Source organism: Styela clava, chromosome 5, assembly GCF_964204865.1.
Source record: "Styela clava chromosome 5, kaStyClav1.hap1.2, whole genome shotgun sequence".
Taxonomy (NCBI): domain Eukaryota; kingdom Metazoa; phylum Chordata; class Ascidiacea; order Stolidobranchia; family Styelidae; genus Styela; species Styela clava.
The window spans coordinates 12,169,122-12,192,162 of NC_135254.1; the positions used below are offsets into that span (position 1 = coordinate 12,169,122).

The 23,041-nt window shown below is 33.7% G+C and overlaps 1 protein-coding gene across 3 annotated transcripts in view; it reads right to left on the bottom strand.

The window, feature by feature from the left end:
- The window catches only part of LOC120344167 (uncharacterized), a 63,934-nt gene that overhangs the window by 26,177 nt on the left and 14,716 nt on the right, over nucleotides 1–23,041 (bottom strand). For all 3 annotated transcript variants that reach the window (XM_078112474.1, XM_039413266.2, XM_078112473.1), the window contains exons 13-45: nucleotides 21,618–21,664; nucleotides 21,133–21,319; nucleotides 20,827–20,927; nucleotides 19,136–19,261; nucleotides 18,809–18,982; nucleotides 18,251–18,472; nucleotides 17,764–17,892; nucleotides 16,973–17,084; nucleotides 14,731–14,768; nucleotides 14,079–14,180; nucleotides 13,678–13,804; nucleotides 13,068–13,332; nucleotides 12,417–12,620; nucleotides 11,937–12,167; nucleotides 10,740–10,896; nucleotides 10,106–10,235; nucleotides 9,806–9,897; nucleotides 9,177–9,230; nucleotides 8,309–8,347; nucleotides 8,125–8,166; nucleotides 7,867–7,943; nucleotides 7,290–7,418; nucleotides 6,828–6,935; nucleotides 6,342–6,472; nucleotides 5,784–5,922; nucleotides 5,250–5,436; nucleotides 4,407–4,530; nucleotides 3,357–3,459; nucleotides 1,961–2,165; nucleotides 1,399–1,564; nucleotides 761–908; nucleotides 510–591; nucleotides 192–383 (exon numbers count right to left, since the gene is read on the bottom strand). In XM_078112474.1, coding sequence (XP_077968600.1) covers nucleotides 192–383; nucleotides 510–591; nucleotides 761–908; nucleotides 1,399–1,564; nucleotides 1,961–2,165; nucleotides 3,357–3,459; nucleotides 4,407–4,530; nucleotides 5,250–5,436; nucleotides 5,784–5,922; nucleotides 6,342–6,472; nucleotides 6,828–6,935; nucleotides 7,290–7,418; nucleotides 7,867–7,943; nucleotides 8,125–8,166; nucleotides 8,309–8,347; nucleotides 9,177–9,230; nucleotides 9,806–9,897; nucleotides 10,106–10,235; nucleotides 10,740–10,896; nucleotides 11,937–12,167; nucleotides 12,417–12,620; nucleotides 13,068–13,332; nucleotides 13,678–13,804; nucleotides 14,079–14,180; nucleotides 14,731–14,768; nucleotides 16,973–17,084; nucleotides 17,764–17,892; nucleotides 18,251–18,472; nucleotides 18,809–18,982; nucleotides 19,136–19,261; nucleotides 20,827–20,927; nucleotides 21,133–21,319; nucleotides 21,618–21,664 — 4,370 coding nt within the window. The remainder of the gene's footprint in view (nucleotides 1–191; nucleotides 384–509; nucleotides 592–760; nucleotides 909–1,398; nucleotides 1,565–1,960; nucleotides 2,166–3,356; nucleotides 3,460–4,406; nucleotides 4,531–5,249; nucleotides 5,437–5,783; nucleotides 5,923–6,341; nucleotides 6,473–6,827; nucleotides 6,936–7,289; nucleotides 7,419–7,866; nucleotides 7,944–8,124; nucleotides 8,167–8,308; nucleotides 8,348–9,176; nucleotides 9,231–9,805; nucleotides 9,898–10,105; nucleotides 10,236–10,739; nucleotides 10,897–11,936; nucleotides 12,168–12,416; nucleotides 12,621–13,067; nucleotides 13,333–13,677; nucleotides 13,805–14,078; nucleotides 14,181–14,730; nucleotides 14,769–16,972; nucleotides 17,085–17,763; nucleotides 17,893–18,250; nucleotides 18,473–18,808; nucleotides 18,983–19,135; nucleotides 19,262–20,826; nucleotides 20,928–21,132; nucleotides 21,320–21,617; nucleotides 21,665–23,041) is intronic.

A 23,041-nucleotide genomic window follows, 5' to 3' on the forward strand; every position in this document is an offset into this window, starting at 1 on the left:
ATTAGGTTATAGATTTTGCATACATTTTCATATGGGCTGGGGTTGGGCAAAATCCTGGTGGAATGTTGTAAATGAGTATTCGGCGTGCTGTTATAAATTGTAACTAAAATCGTAAATAATCAACAAAATATTTTTGAATCGTAAAACTCATATGGGCAATTAATAAAACTGGAAATAAACAAAAAACACACATCTTTCTTCCACACATATATTGCTGTTTTCATCCTGTAGAACAGTGCCATCGGGACAGGCACAGCCACTTGCAGTTAAGGTTGAGTCGCAATCTCTTTGTAACAGCGATAAATCTTTATTTGAGCAGGTTCGCATGAGCTTGCATTCGGGCACACATTCTTCAAATTCTTGGCCATTTGGACATTCTGTGCCTGATTTTATGATGAAAAACACGGGAATCAAATTTTATTGTAACAATTATTATTTCTGTACAAATTCTAAGTAGGAATTGTAAAAAAAATTCAAGAAATATTTTTGAATCATGTATTGTTACTTACTGCAATTGAAGTCTTTACGCCACTTTACACAGTTACATTTCTTTGCATATGTTGCTATTGCATCCGAGTCACACACTGAACACTATAAATAAACAAATGGGAAGTGCTCAGATATACGAAGACGAAGGTCAAAGTGCTTCAAAAGTGTTCTAATGGATCAAAAAATAATACCCTGATAACATATTGATTTCGAACTTCATTTTCAAAGAAAATATTATTTGATTTATTAATTTTTTTGTAAATAAACTTACTTTTCTTGTTAATTCATTATCTTTCATACAAGACTCATAGTAATTGTCGACTGGTATAGAGCAATTAGCAAAGATATTTGATTTCAACACTTCACACGAACTTTTGTTACAAGGTTTTTTACAGTAATCAGGTATGTCATTTCCGTGTCTAAAAATAAAACAAGATTTATATAATACAACTTCGGAAAAGTAATCATAAAGGTTGTGTGTATTAATTACAGCGTGGTCATGAAATCAACTTATGCATTACAGTCTGACTGCCAGTGTTCGTTTTTAGTATCAGGTACAAGTAAGTACAGTAAGAAAAACTTACTGTCACCGTTATCGGTACTGTTTTAAATACCCTACGGTCCACACAAAGTGATCAGAGCACTGGACGTATCAAGTTCATATCACAGGTGAGATATCATGTTCCAATTCATACAAATCAATTCACAAAGAGGAGTGCTAATCTATGAACATTCCGATTATTTCAAAAATACCAGCTTTGTACGTTGCATCGGCTGCCTGCTCAGAGTCGTTTTCGGATTATATTTGAAAAGTTTGTTGTAAGAAAGATTGGAAAAGTGGAATAAGGGAAAATCTATTTCTATGAGTTTTTACTTTATATAAATAATAAGGTCAGTCTTAATTTATACCTTGGATCGGTACAATTCCAACATTCTTTGTGATCAGGAGGATTACATGGCAAGCACTCTTTGTCTGTTGCGTTATACTGCCAACTAGAAGTGAAATCTTCAAGATCAGTTGTGTTAGTTCCATTTTTTGTTTCAAAATCATCGTCCCTGGTATTAGAACACGTACCTACAATAAATATTACGTTGTTAATAAATACAGATCTAGAAATACCAAAATTGTATTTATTATATTCCATGGTAATAAGTATTGAATAGTTTGATAGTGTATAGTCTATAATGCTAAAATATATTTTTGTATAATAGCATGTTCTAAGGACCTAACACTTTTACTGAATTAAAATAAAAAAGTAGAAAACAAAGTTTAACACGATAACAATGATTTTTGTTGAAGGCACATGGGTCCAACATTTTAAATATAGAATGCTGCAAATTAGCCTGTTGATTTGACCATAAGCAATGAATTACCACAGTACCAAAGAATATTGACATACATAATATAATTTTTGTACCATAATTAGAAATACGAGAACCAGAATCTGTTATGTAATTTTTTCATACATACCACACAATCCAACGGTTTTATTAAACCATTTTGAATTCATTGGTATTTTGATGAAAGTATAGCCTTGTTCCTCATGTCCCTTAAACTCGAGGACAAGACTGAGTTCAGCAATTTGCAGGCGAAGGTAGAAATCTGGCATTTTTGTGACTCGAATTCCACCAGATTCCAACGGCAAAGCTGTCACTTCTTCATCATTGAGATACACCTTGAAAATAATATATACAATCACAATTTTCTGCAGGTTTCATATCACTAAGCCAGAATACATTAAGATTATCAGGTTTTACGAATCATAAGACTAAACGAACCAAGTGTTATAACGTGCACTGTCAATAAATTGCTTAGATCGGGTTTTCATTCATACATAAGGCGCATCTGTCTATATAACGCAACGAGTACTTTACTGCTTTTGATCGTACGCAATAAAACCCGATCCATACATTAGGTGCATCGACCTAAAAGGAGCACGATGGATTTTTGAGTATAAAAGACCATTAAGTGCTGTTTATGTCCGTAAAATATGGTAATTGCTCTTTAAAGAAATAAAACATGGGTGACACCGGTCTCTTTTTTAAATCTGATGCAGTTGTGGATTCAAAAATGAAGAGAATATTTGAATAGGGCACGATAAATGTTTCAAATACTACTTCAGAATCTCTGATTATTTATATTATTTGTAAGAATTTGGTTTACTATATTTACAAAAAAGAATTAGTAAAATTGTAATTATTGTCATTAAATAAGATTAATGGGTTGGAGTGTGGTCACAATTCTATTCCGTAAAAACAACAATTTTCATCATGTCTTATTTATTCAAAACGGTCACAAACTAATTATCTCTTTTTATAAGTTGAAATCAATTTATTGTTAGCACTAGCAGTTCTCTGTAATATAATATTTGTACAATTGTTCACATTGAAAATGAATTGAAACATTAACATTACAGAAAAAATTACTTGTTGGCTTTTGTCTAGTTCTGAACATAAGGCATAAGTAAATATATATATTTATCTGTAATGTGAAATGTAAAACATTCCAATTCATTTTCAATAAGAAAAATCGTACAAAATATTTATTATAAAGACCTGCTAACAACTAACTGATATTACCAAGAGATATGTGCTGTTCAGATGTGCTATTTGTGATTTTTGATTGATATATTTTTGGACAATTGTACAACCCTCAATTCTTAGTGGTTCAAATATCTTATGTCTCACTTTCACAAATTTTATTCTGTGATACAAGATATTAGAACCATTCAATAAAGCTGCTTTGATTCTCGCTACAATACCTTTGCAGTCAGTGTATACAGATGCACTAACATACAGGAATGAAGAAAGAGGCTGTAGAACACGCTAATGTAATCAACTATATAATCTTAATTTTTATCACTTACTATATTCCCAACCGCAAGTACAACCTTTGTTCCTTTCCATATAACTATGATTGACTTCACGCAACTCACGTCTTGCATAGTGGGAACACAATCTTGATTATCCCTGTGCCAGACAGAAACAAAACATGGTTACAAGTCAGGCATTCACGAGAAATCAAAAATTTTCATGTTTAGTGAAATATATATCGACGCGCTCGGCGATGGAGTCTCGCGAGATTTTAAATAATCATGGCGTTTGAAAGTTGAAACTGCTCGAAAAGATTTGAAGCAATTTTAGACATTGGAACTTGATTCTATTCTTGAAGATTGATAGTCCAAACGATGCACGATAATTGCAAAACGCAGCGGTGTTGTAATGGTCAATGCTCTTTTTGTTTTGTTTTATCTGCGTTTATAACTTTATGCAAATCGTTGTAGTGCCAGGTTTAAGCTATATACAGTTTTAGATGCACCTACTGCTTCGTTAAATTTTATCAAAATAATCAGAATGTTCAGATGTGGGCTATTATAAATAGGTTGTATGCGTGGTCTATTAAAGTATATCATAATATCATGGCATTGACAACACTATGATATAAAAAAAACTATTGCAGATTAAAATTTGAAAATTGGAGATACCGGTAATTAATTATTGCCGGTTTCTGATGTGAGGAAATCGAACAATTTCACATTATCAGAAAGTCACTAATCAATAACATCTACATTTAACAGTAAAGAATGCAAAGTGTGAAATCAGTGCAGTCTGTATTATCATAAAATATACGAAATGTTTTTAAAGGTTGTGAGTCATTTTTCCTTCTGTTCACCGAAAGATTGTACATGGAAATTATGTACATCACTGTACCATTGTTGCACGCTGAAATATTGATATACCTCTGAAATTAGGTAAAATCAAGGGAGATTATCGGTTGCTACCGGGGATACATTAGGCTAGGCTTATAGAATGTCACTACATGAATATAAAACCAATACCAAATTCATTCGAAGTGTTCGAACTGGTTATCCCTCGAGGAATTAACTCAACTTTGTGTTGTTTATTTTTGTACTTACGAGATTATCTCTAAATCGTCCGTATCTCGACTTTTCACAAGAGTATAATGACACATTCCTTGAAATGAATACCTCTTTCCGTCAAATGAAATATAGTGAGGGTCACCATATACCGTACACTCGCCTGGAAAATTGAGAATGAAATCATTTATCCTTATTTTGAAATGAGAGTTCAGAAACGGCACGGTGAATAAATTTTAATGAGATTATATCGCTTACTGAAAGGCAAAGAATCTTCCTCATGAGAAAATCGAATGCAGCCAAGTTGAACAATGTAATTGAAAACAATAAAAGGTTGAATTGGTAATATGAATTCCGTTTTGACAAAAAATGAAAAATTTGCACCCACAATAGATTGGAGTGATGTTTGAACATTGAGACAAATTAGTGTGAAGACGTTTTGTATGATCAATATCTTCCAAAACTATTATCTTCCAAAACAGAGGTTCTCAACCAAAACATGAGTTTACAACCAGGTGTGAGTTCGAGTTGGGTGTAAAAATTAATATTGATAGTGCCTAAATGGCATGTATGTGAATTCAACGCAATCAGTTTCAAGCATCCACGTTCACAATTATCCATTGATTCATTTTTTCAAAACCCAATTTTGCCCAAGATTATTATAAATTTTTTGTAGAAAAAAATGTAAAATATTTGAAGAGAAAATTACTTTTGAAATTTGTAAAAGCTTAAATAATGGAATAATGAAGAACCCCTTGAGCTGAAACGTAATCATTACATTAATAAACTGTGCTGCAAATCTGCTACACTATTTAAATCATTTGTTTAATCACATTACTATTCCTTTAAAATATAAACGATAATTTAAAAAAAAATCTTTACATTTGCATTGATGAGTTTTACAGCATCCGGAATCATCAAGAAATGAAGGGTAATGAGTAACTTCATCGTTCGTACATGGTTCGCTTGTGGGACATTCAATTTCGTCCCGTCGCACTATTTCGCACGCAGCATCACTACATTCGCAGTACTCGTCATAACAATTTTCTTCATTTATCAATGAACCATTCTGTTGAAATTGTACACGTTTTATTTCAATATTACTACATAAGTATCACCAGATCATTGCTCAAATATATTAAACGAAAAACAAAATAAGTAATTTCAATATATGCCGTTGGTAATGTGCTAGATTGTCGGAATATAGTGCAAAAATTACGAGTGATAAAACTTTTATATTAATCTATCAATGCCAGACACTAAAAAAGTATTGCTATGGAGACATTTCTGTTTATTGCTATTCAAATTTGAGTGGCGCGGTAGTTGATGGGGAAATCTAATTAGGTTATGAACAACAACAATTCCGTGGGTGACATCGCACCAATAAGGAAAATTTTATTTGTGTTAAATATTTACCACATATTCCTCTCCATTGTATCGGCAAGTTGGCAGACATTCTTCGACTGTACAGCACTCATCCGACAAATCCTGGTTGATTCTTGTACCCGCGAAACACGTTTTATTTGCTGGGCAAAGTATCGAGTTGCATTCACAACTAAATTATTAAAGATTATTTAGTTGCTTTTATTCTCTGTGGAGAGAAAAACAATTTGACTATTAAATTATGTTCCTCCAGATATGAGTAAACTGAGTTCAAATTTATGTTTGTGTTCAAAGTTTTTGAAATTATTTTAAATGCATCGAATTCCGCTGTTTTCAGTTTTTTTTACTTTTCATTTCTGATTTTTATTTTTATTTATTGTAAACTTTGAATTTCAGCACAAGAAATAATAAATAATGTTATTGCATTGAAAACGGTTTTCTACTTCTATATGTAGCTAGGTAATTTTCCAATTCTGTAGAAATACCATTTACACATTGAATAAAAATCTAGCATATATATATTGAGTTTTGATTCATGTGAAGCTCAGTGTCTCAGTGTCAGTTATAAAATTGAAACAATTGAAGTCTCACTTGTATTCAGAACAGCACTCTCCAGTTTCCGTTGTTTTTAAACTTTCGTAACGTCTACAAGATGGTGGTTCACTGCAATACTCTCTTTTGTCATGTGTTTTCTCAGCTTCGCAGGTAGTTGAATTACAATACTAAATAAAATAAATAGTTTAATAAGTCAATACATTTGAATCATGTTTTTACATATTTTGATTTTAGGGTCTCACATTGTCTTAAATGTATTAAATTTTTAAAAAAATTTGTCAAAAACTGTGTAAAGAAAATATACACTTATGATATCAAACATCAATCAAACATTGGGCAACATTATTATTAGATGGCATGATATCAAAAGGCAATGTAATTTGTGTATCTATAAGATATTTTCAAATTCATTCATTAGTTGATAATTCTTCAATGTATATAAACATATTTGAAGATGCAAAAAAAAGCTTCTCACATGAGTCAATTTTTCATTAGTTCGTATTACAATCAATTAAAACATACCATTTCAATACACCCATTATCTTCAGTCCAAGAGGACCCCGCATTGTACGACTCGTCTCCAACAATGCACCTTGCACACTGGCATTCTGTACAGCAATCTCTAGGAACCTATGTTATTTAAAATAACCTTAATATGATTCTAAACTTATAAAACCTAAGCAAAAACGAATCATTATCAATTTTCAATGCAAGATACAAAGTAAACAGCTCTAAACAAAATCCACTCGATAGAACAAAGTGACAGCAACCAAAAGAACTCTGTCAAAGATACATATTACTGAATATTGGATTATTCTTCAAACATTAATTGCAATATACTTTTAATTGAATAACTCTAATTATAAGTCGTTGATTTGTGAGGCTGATATCTAAACTTGAAAAAAACTTTTCAAAAATTTGGAATCTATTTCAAATGCAATAACCGAAATTCGGCAAAAAAAATTGTAGGGAAGCATATTGAACCTCATCTTCCTGTTCCGTGCAAGTTACATCTGGACATGTTCGTGAAACACTAGTCACGAATGCACAATTCCCTTCGTTTAACTTGCATTTGTAGTTCAAACAGCCGAAATCCCTCGATTCATTGGCATTCTTAGAAAATTAAAAAAAAAATCACGGTTACTGAACTCATAAATAATTAAAGACAAAACGTCAATAATATCCGATAATAATATTGAATCCAATGTTCGTTTTCAAAAAGGAGGGATTAAGTTAGAGCAATGCTTGAATATATGAAAAGAAAGATCGGCCATTGGTACCGGTTCGCCATAGGCTTGGAGTTGCCTTAAAAGATAGGTGGACAGGCGTAATAAAAAGTTTTAGTCTTTTACTCAATAAAATGACAAAATTTCGGGTGACATATCGGTTCCTACGAGCACCGGAAGAAAATTTGATATAAAAATAACAGGGTCTGTGGAGTTTTTTCAAAATTTTGATTGAAATCAGATTCTATTTAACAACAACACAAGAAAGATGTAAAATGGCAATTTAACAAAACTATTTGTAGATCAAATTTGTGTTTCATAAGCTGCCAACTTACCAACACATATGCTATATCATCAAACTTAATTGTGCAAACTGTCTCGCATGTTGAGGTTGTCGTTTCTGCCGTCGTTACTGTAAGAGTGTAAACAATGAACATTTTCTCGATTATTATTAATAACCCTTTTTTCTTGTTCACATATTATATGGAAACTTATTTTGACTTCTTGTTCGGAATTATCTTGTTGTACTGACCTGATTAAATTTTTAAATACCTTGAATAACAATTTAGGTATGTAATAGAAATTTTTTTTACCTTCAGAAATTGGGGAAGTTGTTGTCGCTATCGGCGTAGTGGCTGAAATCAACAAATCAAAGAAGTGTTACAACTATTATATTTTATTGAAAAGTTTGCTCACGAAAAAAGAAGAATCACCACAAAAATTTTATCATACATGAACAAATCTTTTTTTACTAAAATAAACCTAAACAGTACTAACCTGAAGTAAAGCCAGGCGTCGATATCATTGGAGTTGTAACTGTATGAAATAGAAAATGAACTTGAGTTATGTTGTATATACTGTAATTTACTGGTATTTACGTGCGACATAATTTGCAAATCAATATCGTTATCTGTTTACAGACCAGCTGCATTTAACGCATGGGTGAGCAAGGTTTTCAGACCAAAGGCCGAAATTTTCGCTCACCTAGACTGACGGGCCATGTAAGTGTGATGTAGAAGGTTACATTTTATGAACAATATTTACAGTGTTACAAAAGCAAAAGTGGAAAACAATGAGCCACGTGCCAAAACTAAAATTAATCGCAATCTCAACAAATTCGTTGAGCTATTTTTTAGCTAAAACATCAAAACTTGGTTTTAGCTTGATTGTGGCACAGCTTCGGGGAGCCAGATTGAATTACCTAACGGGCCGCATTTGACCCGCGGACCGTATTTTGCCAATGTATTATCTGACAGATGATTGATAGTGCTAACGTACTTGAAAAATCTTACAACAATAAGTGCACTGATATGTTGTTACTTTACTAAATTCTGCTTTTTATTAGATGAACCATGCTTTTTCACTTTAGATATTTAACATTTACAAATGCTGTAGTTTATTTAGAAAATTCTTGTCGAGTCAGCATCAGATTTGAGTTGAATTGAAAACAGGAAACACTTCCGCGAAACGAATGTATTAAAATTTTGTCACTGGGAAAATTCCTACAATTAAGTTAGACGAATAAAATTACACGAAAAGGATTACACTAAAATGACCAGCCTCAGCCGAATCCACGAAAGTTGATGTGATCAACATGCATAGTGCGAATACATAAAAAAAACATTGTATAAAATATATAAATTACCTGTAGAATATGTCGTGGTGAAACTGGTAGTGTTTGAAACGCCTGTCGTCGAAACTAAAATAAAAATAAAATGTTTTTTTTTAAACAGTATTTTAACCCAGTGTTTTTCAACCTATTGGTCGTGACATTTATAAGAAAAATCTGAAAGTTACTGATTTTATTTTGTAGTAAATTTTATTGATAATCTCATATTTGGTATTGAAGTGTTGCTCAATAGTAATTGTATACATGGGAAGTATCACAGCACAATTTTTCTTAAAGCGACACAATGATTTCAGGACCTCGCTGATGGCATACCATCTCACTAATGCGTTTTAGAAAGTTCTGTGGAAATAAAGGTTATTCAAAATGATTGTTTTGTATTTGTAATTTAATTACGGGTTAGGAACCATGGTCCTAACATATATATTGACTGCTTTCTTGTCTTTTTGCATTTGAGTTCAATATTTTACCACATGAGTGTAGTTCTATCATGGAAGACAAATAAGAGTATTTTAAAATTTAATTTTGAACTTCATTGATAACGTTCGATTGTTGCAGTGTGTGTTTTATTTGTGCCAATGTCAACATGGATCTGAAAAATCCCTATTTACATCAGAGAGGTAAAATTGAAAATCCGAAGTATTTACCTATTACTGTTGGTCCGAAGTGGCATGGGGTGCACTTGTCCTCAGAAACACAAGTTTGGGCATCAGGATCAAATACCAAGCCTTCATCACATCTATGAAAATATCAACAAGTTTTATTCAAATATGTATTAGGATGGTAAGTTATCTCGTCAACGTTTGAAATGCTGTCCAGCAACTCATCATCATTACTTAGGCTAAATTTAGGACGTGCTAATTACTATTTTGTAATCACTAGATGAAGTCTCAAAATTGATATGAAATGCAGATCACAAGTTGAAAAACCCGTGTTTTGAATCTTACTTGGGAAAGCATCCTTCGAAACAACCTCTGGTACAACTGACGCAGCATGTTTTGACGCAATCTTGACACACATCGTACTTTATATCGCACAGATCGCCGTCTGGATCAGTAAATTCCTCGCACTCAACAGCTACAAAAATATAAAGTGCGATTATGCAAAAGGCTTAAACAAAGACCTCTTCTAAAGATTTCATCTTTTTTCTTTTAGGTTCCCGGGAAAATAGAATATTACGATAAAACATTATATACAATAGCTGAGCTGCAACAAGTTACATGTAACGTAACAATAAAAATTTAGCAATGTGACTGAATGACTGCTTTTCACTTTAACGTGAAAGTTCGAAAACCCGACTGACGTACTTAACTCGGGCCCGTTCGTAACCGTAACCATTTTTCTTAGTAGAAACTGATACATAATCAACTTGGCTGAAAATCGAATAGAATAAAAAATCATTATTTATCTTCGATAATCGCATCGTTTTTACAATTGATGACTTGGCATAATCGTTTAATGTATATTTGTTTGCCAGCAACAATTCAAGCAAGAACGTCGTTCACAATATTACTCGTTTTAATTTCAATCTCAATATTTTAATTCTAGAAACTAATTTAAAAAAAATATTAATGAACATACGGCAACTTGTTAAAGGTCTCCAATTAACCTTGGCTCCTTTACGTCCACAAGCGTTAGCGTAGGCAGCCACAGAACTACAAAAACAGTCGCAATCTGTGTCAGCTGTGCATGAACAGGTTTGCTCAACACAAGTCTCGTAGAATTCTCGAACTTCAATCTAACGTATGAAAAACAAACAGGAATGAAATAACAAAATTGAAAAAATATTACAGATTTGTTTGTTGGAATTTAGAGTGGACGTGAGTCACCTATCAATTAATTTAGCGTTAGGTGATTAAAACTGATATTCGGTTTAATTTCCCGAATCCCGGGTTGCAAGTCAAATCGAGTTACGTATTTCTGAATTTTCTGTTGAATTTGAGTCCCAGTAAATATATATATGTCTGAATAGGTCAAGTTGAGACAATTCTGAGTCCAAATCATATTAAATCAACAATAGGCGAATATCCTCTCTAGAAGATTGCCCTGGTATATTCCGACGATGCCTATACTCAGTAATTAAAAAAACGAGAATATCGGTCAGAGACCGAAGACTTATCGATCGAAAGTTAGAGGTTCACCAAAACAGCGCTCCATAGTGACACCTTGTGTTCCATCACTAATTAATTATTAACTCGCTAATTATACGACATGATTCGCCCAAAATCAATAGGCTTCTGGTCCGAGATAAGATGAATGCACATGCAAAATCTGGAGAAGATTTATCGCGTGCATCTAACACACAGGCAGTCAGACATACAGACAGACAAACAAATACCTACCAACATACTTAACGAATAAAATCGATAAGTAACTGCTCCTACTTTAATTCAACCTATTTTCAGTTATTATTGTAATATCATCGTATTTTTTACTTTAATAAATGCCAACTTTAAAAAACATTTGAAATTATTTTTCGTCATATAAATAACATCTGCCAAGTCTATTTAAAAACTCTTGCCCTGAAGTTCAGTCGAAGGTCGAATATTTAAAAAGTATACTTATGGATTTTCGTATAGATTAAAATTGGTGTCACTAAAACATTACAATAATTCATTATATTATTAGAATTTTGAAGTTGATAGAGAAATGAAGAGAATTATGTATATTAAAACAACGAGTTTCATTTTAGTGAAAATGTTTTTAAGGTTATTCCGATAAAAAGTTTCAAGTACAATTAAATCTATAGTTAGTTTGCAAAACTAATGTGTGACATACAATTGAGTGGCATTTGCTGAAGAGAGAACTTTTCATAATGTTGCATTGTTGTTTTGCCTTCTTTTCAGCATGTTCATTGTCCTCACAAGCTGTCTTTTGTGACGGCATAATGTCGGCGCAAGATTGGTCAATTTTGTGCGAATTCACGAAACCGGCAGAATCCGTCAAACCAAAATCATTAGAGGCTGAATCGTCGAGATTACCACAAAGACCACACAGGGGTCGTTGATCCTGAAAATAATTATTCTATATGCTGTTTAAAAGTTCTACACTGCATTTTTGCAACCTATTTATTAACATAAAACTATCAAATATCGTGATTTGGAAGAGGCTATACTCAAAATATCATTACAAAAATAAACGAATGAACGGAGCAATAAAATTTTCTCACACTCGACTTTCAACAAAATAGTGTGTAATTTCAAAAAATTTAGAATAAAAGAATGCTTCAAATTTTTTTTTTAAATTTTGTGCACTTACTGTTATGTTTCTGGATACTTCGATATTAACAGATGTTTTACCGTCATAACTGATTTGAACATAGTACTCCGGGAAATCAAATTCTAAAACTTGGTAAAATCCAATACGCAAATCTTTTAGTTTTACATTTCCATACGCAGATGAGATTTTTGGAGCAGGTAGTTTTTGCATTGGCTGATCTCTTGACAAAATGAATATTTGATTCTGAAATAAATATTTATATCGGTATTTGAATACAGATGAAGGAATAGAGGCAATTTCAGAATTAAACAAAATGGAATTAAACTTTCGGCGATGTGACTTTTGACGACCGGTAATATTAAATAAAAACACTGGTATATTGTTAACTACATTGAGGAGACATTGCCAAGTAGCATAGTAGTTTCTCCAGATCAGACATCGCTTAATTAATTCTCTGTTTAGGTTTTTATTTTATTTTTTTATTTTTATGAGATATGTTGTAAAATGTATGAGTTGAAAATTAGTCGGTTGTTTCTAAAGGTAAACCCCAAGATATTGTATGAATAACCTTGTAGTAATAACAAGCGATAGAGCCACATATAGTTTTGTAATAATAATTAAATGCAATCATATAAATTCAGACATCAAAGTTTTCGTTGTTAATATTGAAAAGATTTAAAAATGACTCACCCCAACTCTAGCATGCAATGATATGTTACACATTGTATGTTCACTATCTTCACACAGATAACTTTTTATCCTGATATCAAAGAAATGTAAGTCCTTTGATGCTGTTGCATTCCCACAATCATCCGACATGAGTTGATAAGTACATGCTCCCTTTGAATGGAATCGCTTCTCATCGAATGTTTTATAATAGGCTCCGCTGGTTACACTACAAGTTCTTGAACACATTGTAGTTCTTTTGCAATCCCACATACCTTTCTTACAAATACTGAAAGTGAGAATATATTATTTTTTAATTCAGGCTCAAATATAAAATATGTATGTTACAGTCTTATTGATAAAATATTACATAAAATAGCTTTCTATTCATTTCATAAAGTATAAAGATATCGAGGTAACCACTTCTTCATTGAGGTATAACTGTGTGGTATGTACTATAGTAATACCAATGACAATAATAGCCATAGCTATAATTGTCATTTTGATTTAACAGTAATTAGGAAAATTGACCATTGGTACAATAAATTTATATATCAAAGCCAATTTTTTACAGAATTATACATGGACATATGTAGTTCAATAATATTAAATAGGATTTTCTGCAGCTGCTTACCAATGATCACAATCATCTATTACATCTTCCCCATCCTGATATGTCCCACCTTCATAATGGCAGCGACAGTCTTCTTTATTTATACATTTTCCTTGATCATACAGTGTTCCGTTCGGGCACACACAACCTAAAATTAAAGTCATTCAAATCGATAATCCACGTAAATAGAGGGTCTTACTCTTGCTGTACAAAATACAAAAATATTTCCTTATTAACGCTTCATAAGGTCAGACTTCTTTAGCATATTTCAATTTTTCATTGTGATATAATAATTATTTTTTGCATGTCGCACTTTGACTCGAACATTAACTTTGTTACGCTTTTCATTGGAGTCGTTTTGATGCCTGAAATATTGACATTTCAAAATTATAAATATTTTTTCAAAAGATTTCAACAAACACCTTGTACACATTCTTCACAGTTTGTTAATGTGTTTGAACATGTTGGTTGGCACCTCCCACCCTCACAACGTGAATATACCATGTCTCCTGTACAGTTCATAGCTGGAAAATAAAACTTGGTATTATTGGACACCATTGTACACATGGATCAGAATGATAAATTGCTGTTCTTGTCGATGTTGTGGCCCTGAATACCAACACAAATCGGTTTCAAATGTTCAACATTTGAAGATTGGAAAAATTGCCAAAAAGCTATTACTTTTTTACTTTATTTCATTTTATATATGATATGATATCATCCCAATCTTACTGTTTTGTTGTAGTTCATAGAAACACTTCATACATGTGATCTTGGTATTCGTCATGTTGCACTATCATTTTTCCGACAAACCCGGGTAAAATGACACCTAACAAGTCTACGCGTAGATCGTTTAGTCCCCTGATCTACCGCGGTCCGTCATTTGACCTTCGTATATGTCCATAAATTTAAGCATTGTCTCTTTTTATATTTCAACTAATCAGGTAAAATTGATATAATGTGGGAGTTACAACAAGAACAATATCAAAATAATAAAAGTAGCTAATATACATGTTACTACAATTGCATATTATCACCAAGGGCCAGTAATTATATTGAGTAACAAACACTTACATGGTCCAGTGCAGGTCACTTTGCCATCTTTACATTGGCTGTAAAATATCAATTTCTCATTGAGTAAACTCACCAAAACGTGTACACGAAATTTTGAGCACCATACTGGCATTCTGTGGCAACTACAAAGATTTATTGAACAAAGTAACGCGTTCTCTTTTCGTGTGAACACGTGTGTTTCAATTTTTACGCGATGTTTTCACTCTCACATTCCAAGTATAAATATAGACAAGGAGACACTAAGGCGTGAAAGCTGATAGTTCTGGAGGATGTTGAGGATCGGAACGGATTCGTAAATCACGAGATTACACTCTCAATATTGATTCGTTGTTTGATCAACGTGTATATATTATATACCGTTCAATATTTTTTCAATGTTATTCTAGTCTGGATATGAGGTATAGGTTCGTATTCTGTGTATCGTAGAAAACTACAAATAAAATAAAATAGAGATTTTTCAAGGTCTCTTCATTCAAGCAGGCGTTGGCGCTGAGAGGGAAGGAGGCGGCTACCGAGTCAGAGTCGGTCAACGAAGTTTATCAAATTCTGGTCAATCTTGGAATATGCTATCTAATCCCCATATCGTTTCAACTGTGTTTGTTGGTACAAGTCAGTTCACGAACTTGGGACAAACTCTTATCGGTCAAAACTCAGGTCAGACTCCAAAATATCAAACGAAGCAATCAACATTTACTGTCTACCCTTATCTAATCACTACACTGCTATGCTTCTATTCGTCTTTTTCTCTAATATTACATTAAAATATTGTTGTTTTTTGGATATGAAAATATGTTAGAATGCTTTGACGAAATTGTTATGTTATATACTCTATAGATTTTGTTTGTTCAATTCGCTCTAGAACCTATTTTTATTGCTTAGGTATCTCATACGAGACTTTTATATTAATCCCAAAGAAGAAGAAAGCCGTTAAGACGATTTAATCACGCGGTGTACCACGTCTTGCCCGATTACAAACCTATGAGGGGTATGGGATTTGTTCACCAAATATTTGTTCCAGATGTATGGACTTGCTGATAGAGCAGTGTTTCCCAACCCGAGTCCGCGGTCTCAAATGAGTCCGCGGAGCGTTTGAATGAGTCCGCAACGAGCCAGAAATTCACTGCGGACCGCAAACGTTTTTGCGGAATTTAACTATCAGCCAAGTTACGATTTATGTTAGAATTTACATAAAACATTAAAAGCAAGTTTATTCACATAACATTAATCGAGTCAATAATTACTGGTTACTGAGTAGGACTGGGCATATATTCGAATATTCAACTATTAGAATAGCTATTTACTATTCGAAAATTTGCTAACACACGACGCGACAGGTCACTTTGCTTCACTGCCTCCACATTCAGACATTGGTACGTACAGTACTGGAGCGCAGTATATGTTGTACGAAGAGCTCAGATTTGTCGAATTCTCAAAAATACGAATCAAAATATAATCGGGCACTTTACCACGCACGGATTGTCATGGCATTTTCTGAGTAGAATTGCTTTTGTTTCGCCAACACAACCGCAGATTACAATGATCACAATTAAATTAGTAATAATAAAGCAAGGCGATGAAGATGTATTTTCGATTTACTAATATATTTCAAATATATTTTTAATAAGTACTAAATCAAGCTGTACTTTCTGGAAATTTATAGCAGATAGTAGGATTTTTCTAACGGTGATAACAAATTCGCAAGATCGCTAAAAATATGTATCAAAACTTAATTTAATCGAGCAATATATTCTCACATTATTATGTTCGCAGATTGCCGTGGCATTTTGAAGAAATATTGCTTTCATCTTGACGTAAGTCGACGCAAACGCGACCACGAACACAATTAAATTAATATATAAAGACATTTCAAATTCTGGTTGTTGTCATGGATTGCATATTGTGCGACAGAAATGCCGTTATATTCTAAAAAAAGTCGGCTCTTTTAACAAACGCCTGATTGCAACGAATTTTGAGTACGATTGCAATAAACTCACTTTGAGTCCGCAAAGGTTTTCGTCGACGAGAAAATAGTCCGAGACCAGAAAAAGGTTGGGAAACGCTGTGAAAGGGGAAGCCGTAAACGACCAGCGGCTACGTTAACTCACTACGGCGGTTAGGAGTAAAGAAATCCCTTCACAAATTACTGATTCCTGCATGATTTGAACGCAGGGCAATCAGAGGTATCAAGTGTATTTCTGACGCTAAGCCCGATGCGATCGATAAATTATTTTATTGCACATACCACGAGTCTTTGCCAGAATCAAAGTATTCATTGGGTTGACGCCATGCCTCCTGGAAATAGCATCCACATTGACTTATTTCTACGCAATTTCCATGTGTGTCTTCAAATTTTCCTGCAGTTCAATATAGTAAACAGCCTTTTACACTTCTGCTCGTGTGCGCGCACAGTTTTATTTTTTACTGTATAGCATGTAGTATTACTGTATAGCACGGGTAGTCACAGTTGGATCCTATCTTTTCAGAAAAACTGATATTCGGAGGCTAAGCCTTATCTATCGATGCGCTACCTTCGTGTCCCTGTATTGGAGAATCATTTACTAAACAGGCTGAATAAAATCACCAGACGTAATTTGTAATTTAATCTATAAATTCTTAACAGGGTAGAATTTGAAGCATTACAACATCAATCAATCACACATCAAATCAATAATCAAACTTGGACCAAAGCAAAATGCCAATTATTGATAAGAGATGTAAATATCAAACACATGCTTTTCAGATGTTACTATTTCCAAACTGACCAACTATGTGATAATGTGGAAATTATATCGTTGTGGTTTTATTGCAAAAGTCAAAATCTTCCATCTTTAGTAGGCGCCTTATAGATATAGGAAGAATACTATTAAAATACGTAGAAGAGTGCGATAATTATTTACACTTTGTAGTTTTATATAGCTCATGCTAGGGAAAGTCTGTCACATGTTTAGTCGTCGAAAAATTGATAAGAAAAACACTTCATTAACTCTCATGACTTATATGTGACACTTTATCTCTGACAATTTTTATCTATACCTTCAGGGCAGACACATCCTTCCGCTTTAAGGGTAGTGGTGCAGGTTTCAGTATCACTGAGTCCTATACATGTTCGTCCACATGATGTTGTCCACGACTCATATATTTTACCTTCTGGGCATGACATGGCTGACAAAAAAGAGGGACATAATATGAAACAAACCCAAAATAGAGAATGAGGAAAGTGCTGGTAAACAAAAGATGAAATGCAGAATATTGAATTTTCCTCATATACACTTACGCAAGAGTAATATTATGCTCACATCTGTACTTGGTATTTTTTTTTGTTGTTCTCTTCATGATCGATAGATTTTGGAATTATTGTATAGTTTATTACATACTCTAACCAAGAGCATATTGCAATATCCTATTTGCTTGCAAACACGATGCTTCGGATGTTTGCATAAAACGTTCCATGTAAAGGGAACTGCTTTCTCTATTTTCAGGTTCACTTAGTAACCAATAAAGAAACACATTAAAGCCTTACGGCAAAGATTTTCACTCCTCCAATCTACAATGAAACTTTGCATTGCACACATTGTTGCAAGGACAGCTAGTGATGAACAGACCATTTCTTCTTTTTGCATCTCAGATGTGGTTGAGCATAAAGATGAGCGACAGAGCTTAAAGATTTCATCTGCGAATGAGTTGGTGGACAAACAGCGTTCAAATGCATCTGTTTTATGTATTGCATTGTGACATCTTGTCTCTATAAATAAATACAAAATTAGGTCATAAATTGATGAAATAAATATTAAGAAAAAAACTAGTAAAACTGTTTTTTAATATCCGACTGAAATATCAAAAAACAGATGCTTGAAATTGCAAGAAAGCAATAATTAAATATATAAACATGAAAGTGTCACCATGTTTTATAAAAAAAAATAATGTTTTCGTGAGTTAAAATAAAACAGCAACGGGTGAAATATCTAATACCATAGAAAAATTAGGTTGCGGAGAAAAGCGATGTTTTATCACATCACATACAAAAATTAGTTTAATATTTATTTGTTATGGGAATATTATTTCTAGTATTTTTGCGTACTGTCTTCATTTAGTGGAATACAATCTTCATTTCCAGAAGGAGGTTCTTCGTTGCACATCGGGTCAGTTCTCCACGACTCCGCAAAATTGTTGAGTGTTTCAACCATATTATTACTGCTTGTGAAATCGTCATTTGTTTTAGAATTGTAATTTCCCAACAGGCCACGAGGTTTAGCTGAAATTCAATATTGAAGCGTTAGTGTAAACTTAAAAATCACCGTTTAAAATTGTGCTTGCATTGACCTTCCTTACAATTTCTGTTGTAAAATGAGATACATTTTTTAACATTAACTATAGCAAGCTAGTAGTTGTACTGCAATGTACTCACACTGTAAAGAATTATCCAAATCGATCAGAAGAATGGGGCCGATGCTCCATCGGATTTCAATCTTCGACTTCACAACTTTTACAGCTACTGTTGTCGAAGTTAGCTGTTGAATTTCTAGTAGGCCGTCTGCAGATACAGGTGACGTTATGAATTAATAACAAAAATATCTAATGTATATAATGCGAATGATTTTTTCGGTATATTATTTAATTTTTCGAAACCAATAGAGGTAAGCTCATTTTCCATTTTCAATAAAAGTAGGCCCCTTTAATGAAAATAAGAAGGACTTTTTCGGTTGCTGACAGTTAGGGTTCTAGTTTCAATTCATATTTATACGCTGATAAATAGTACCACAGCCTTTGTAGTGAGTGAATTGCTGTTAATCGAATAAAGATTGTCTTTTAAAAGCTAAGACCAGTGGTTTTCAATCTTCTTAGTGCCCCAATAAAACATTCTACCCATCGCTATTGTAAAATATGTCAATCAATAAAATGTGAAACAACAATTTGATGCGGACACCCTGGTGGTTTTCAACGGAATATAAGTGAACCCCATTTGCATGGCTTGTATCCAAATATTATACAAATTCTATAATAGAATATTGGTCGGCAAACTGCACTCCGCGGACCGGACACGTTTTTTTTTTTAGTTGTACTCAACGCAGGAATTGGAGTTGCGGATAAAGTTCAATATCGGTTGTTTAAATGCGGAAATTGAAGTGGACCCACACGCTGCTGGAAAAATGTAAATTTGGCCCAGCAGAACATAACGTTTGTCGACTACTGATACAGACAATTTTAGTGTTTATTCATTCAGGTTCGAAGCTTCAGATACTTAACATTGATATCCTAAGTTTGAAACTCAAGAATAAAATTAATAATTACAAGAGTAGTTATTAACAAAGGTACTGTATATCATCGCATAAAAGCCGACCTCTAAAATGGTCTTATAACGGTGAATTTATAAAAATTCGCATATGAGCTGACTCTAAAAATTATAACACGTCGTACGCACCTATCACAGCCAGAATTGTTCAATTTGAATTTGATATTCAAATATTGATTTGAATATCGTTTTAGTTTTTATAAGGAAATCGAAAATCTCGCTAACAGTCTAGCCTGTCTCCACTTTTACAATTATCATATTTAATTTTTCAGCGTAACCGAAAACAGTCAACTGCGGCCAACATGAAAGAATTTGTATCATGCCGATTTGAAGTACTTATAACAGGTCAGGGATATTTTTGATTGAAAATATTTTACAATTTTTGTGTATATTTTAACATTGTCGAGATATCCTGGGTGACCACAAGAAAAAAATCTAAACCCAAATTGTGTCGGGATTAATTGTTTTCATTCTCCGATAATGACCAAGCATAACAGGAAATTTTTAGCATTTCTTGCGGTTTACAGCCTATGAAATAGCTCTTAATTAATATTATGTAAAGTTTATCATGAAATTTATTGCTAGCCTGGCGCCGTTATGGTTTATAATATTGTTCAGTTAAGTTTGCGGTTTTGAGTATTCATTCATAAAATGTCATTTCGTTTGAGTGCGATCAGAGTAAAGCGCGTATAAGCCTAAGTTTGTAAATCTTTTTTTCGAGACTTGAATAGCCTTATATGCGGGAATATACAGTAATTAAAATGGAAATTCTTCTTAATGATAAGTAACTGGTAAAGAATACCCACATTTGTGATATGGTAGCTCCATCCGTCTGCCTTCTATCTCAACAGAGCCATCTTTAAGCAATTTTACTCTCGGAAAGGAGGGGGAAATGATTGTCGCATGACTGGAAAACAATATTTTATAGAGAATTTGTTGATTATATATGATAGCAGATGGAATTATCGAGACTTGTTCGGTCAAATGAGCAAGCATATCGTAACAAAAAATGAACTATTGAATTTTATCACAGAAATATTGTATTGGGTTACTAAATGGCAAGCTGTAAAAAATAAATTTTGCAACTTTATTTGTATCAAAATCAAACTTACTCAATACATGTGAAATCTGATTCCATTCCACATTTAACGACGTCGAGTACAACTTCTAGAGAATCATCACCAACTTCTTCTAGAGAATCAGGTAGTCGAACAACCACGTATTCACATACGCCATCGTATGGGTAAATCACACCATCAAACGTGTAATAATATGGATTCCCAAATACCATTCCGTAACCTATAGTTTACAATGAAAAATAACACAATATAGCAACAGAGATGCACTTGAATAAAAATGCGGTGTTCCTATCGTTACATGAATTGAGTTTACAGATAGATTTTTTGCGATCGGACATCTGCCGTCGGAATTTTTTGTATTAACTCATAACAAGGATTAAAATAGCCTTCCACGTTGACGCACAACATCGTTGGAAAGCCCAGGACACAGACTGACAACTGATATTTGATCACATTATGCCTCTAACCCGAAGATGGAGACAATTTATTTATTGAAAGTTATAACTTTTGAACCTTACCATCACACGTTGTCTCCTGACAGTCAAATACTCCACCATTACAAGTGCTGAAACAGAAAAAAAAAATCATGAACTTCGTAAACATGCTCTACGAAGTCTATGCTATTGTTTTAGTCAAATAGAAATTGGTATTTTATGTAAAAATATGCATGTGTTAGTGTGTGTGTGTGTGTGTGTGTGTGTGTGTATGTATGTATGTATGTATATATGTACGCATGTTTATTCGTCTCGTAATAGTAGTAAGAAATAATAATATTTGAGACAGGATGCATACCCAAGACCTACTGGCCCAAAACACAAATGTGCGGCATGCAAACCTTTTGACGAATATGTTATGCAGAGAGTTGAGCAAAATTGGGCGAAGGGTTGGTGTGGTAAAAGTGGTAAGAAGTGTACAAAACTGTTTATACAAGGGGAGTTTATAAGACAAAACAATTAATATATGGTCAGGCAAGGAAAAGCATTTTAGTGCGTATGCACAGTATATATCAAAATTTGTTGCACGAAAGTAAGTAGCTAAACTATAACCTCTGAGCGCATATGATTAAGCATTTCCCAGACAACTGGCGGGCCGATCCGGGCGAAACTTGGCATGTAGCGGAGGGCTGTTACCAAACGGACACAAAAATTTTGGGAACGATCGGGCCAATAGAAGTGTGCCAAAACGGGCATTTAGTGGCCCTGGCGTGGCTACCTGTCAATCAAGCTGTCAATGAAGTCACGCTAGAGTGATTTTGGGGTTTAGGGGCCGTTTAGCTCTGTTTCCGGGGCCAGAAAGCGTTTGCCCGAGTATTGGGAATTTATCCAAGTATTATTGGGAGTGGGGGCACTGCTACCGCCCCCCCCCCCCCCCCCAGTGGTGAGAAAATGTGTAGAAAGCCACGCCCACTTAGGTAATATGGTTTTTGGGCGATTAGGACCCCTTGGAATTGGTTTTTGGGCAAAGTGATGCCTAAATCGCAAAGGGACTAATATATATAATATTTAACCACCTGAACTTTGGGAATTCCCCCTCCCTGTAACGCTCCAGTGAGTTTGGAATGATGCGCTTTAAGAATAATGATATTGAGGAAAAAAATATATATACGTGGGTTGAGAAAAATCAGTTTAATACTTTTTTCGAAAATTTTTTGTCCTCCCATCGCTCAGTCACGGTCTAGTGATTTTGGCCTTTTGCCGGCTTCTGAGAGGTCCTATCAGGAATCTAAGGGCATGGGCATGATCAGAAAAATTATTCAAATCAGTTTTAGGTGGATTTTTTTTTCTCCCACCCCCCAGTCACGCTACAGTGATTTTGGCTAGTTGCGGGCCTCTGAAAGGTCTTATGAAAAATCTGAAGGCATGGGCATGACTAGAAAAATTATTTGAATCAGTTTTGAGAGGAATTTTTTTTTCTACTACCTCCCAGTCACGCTTCAGTGATT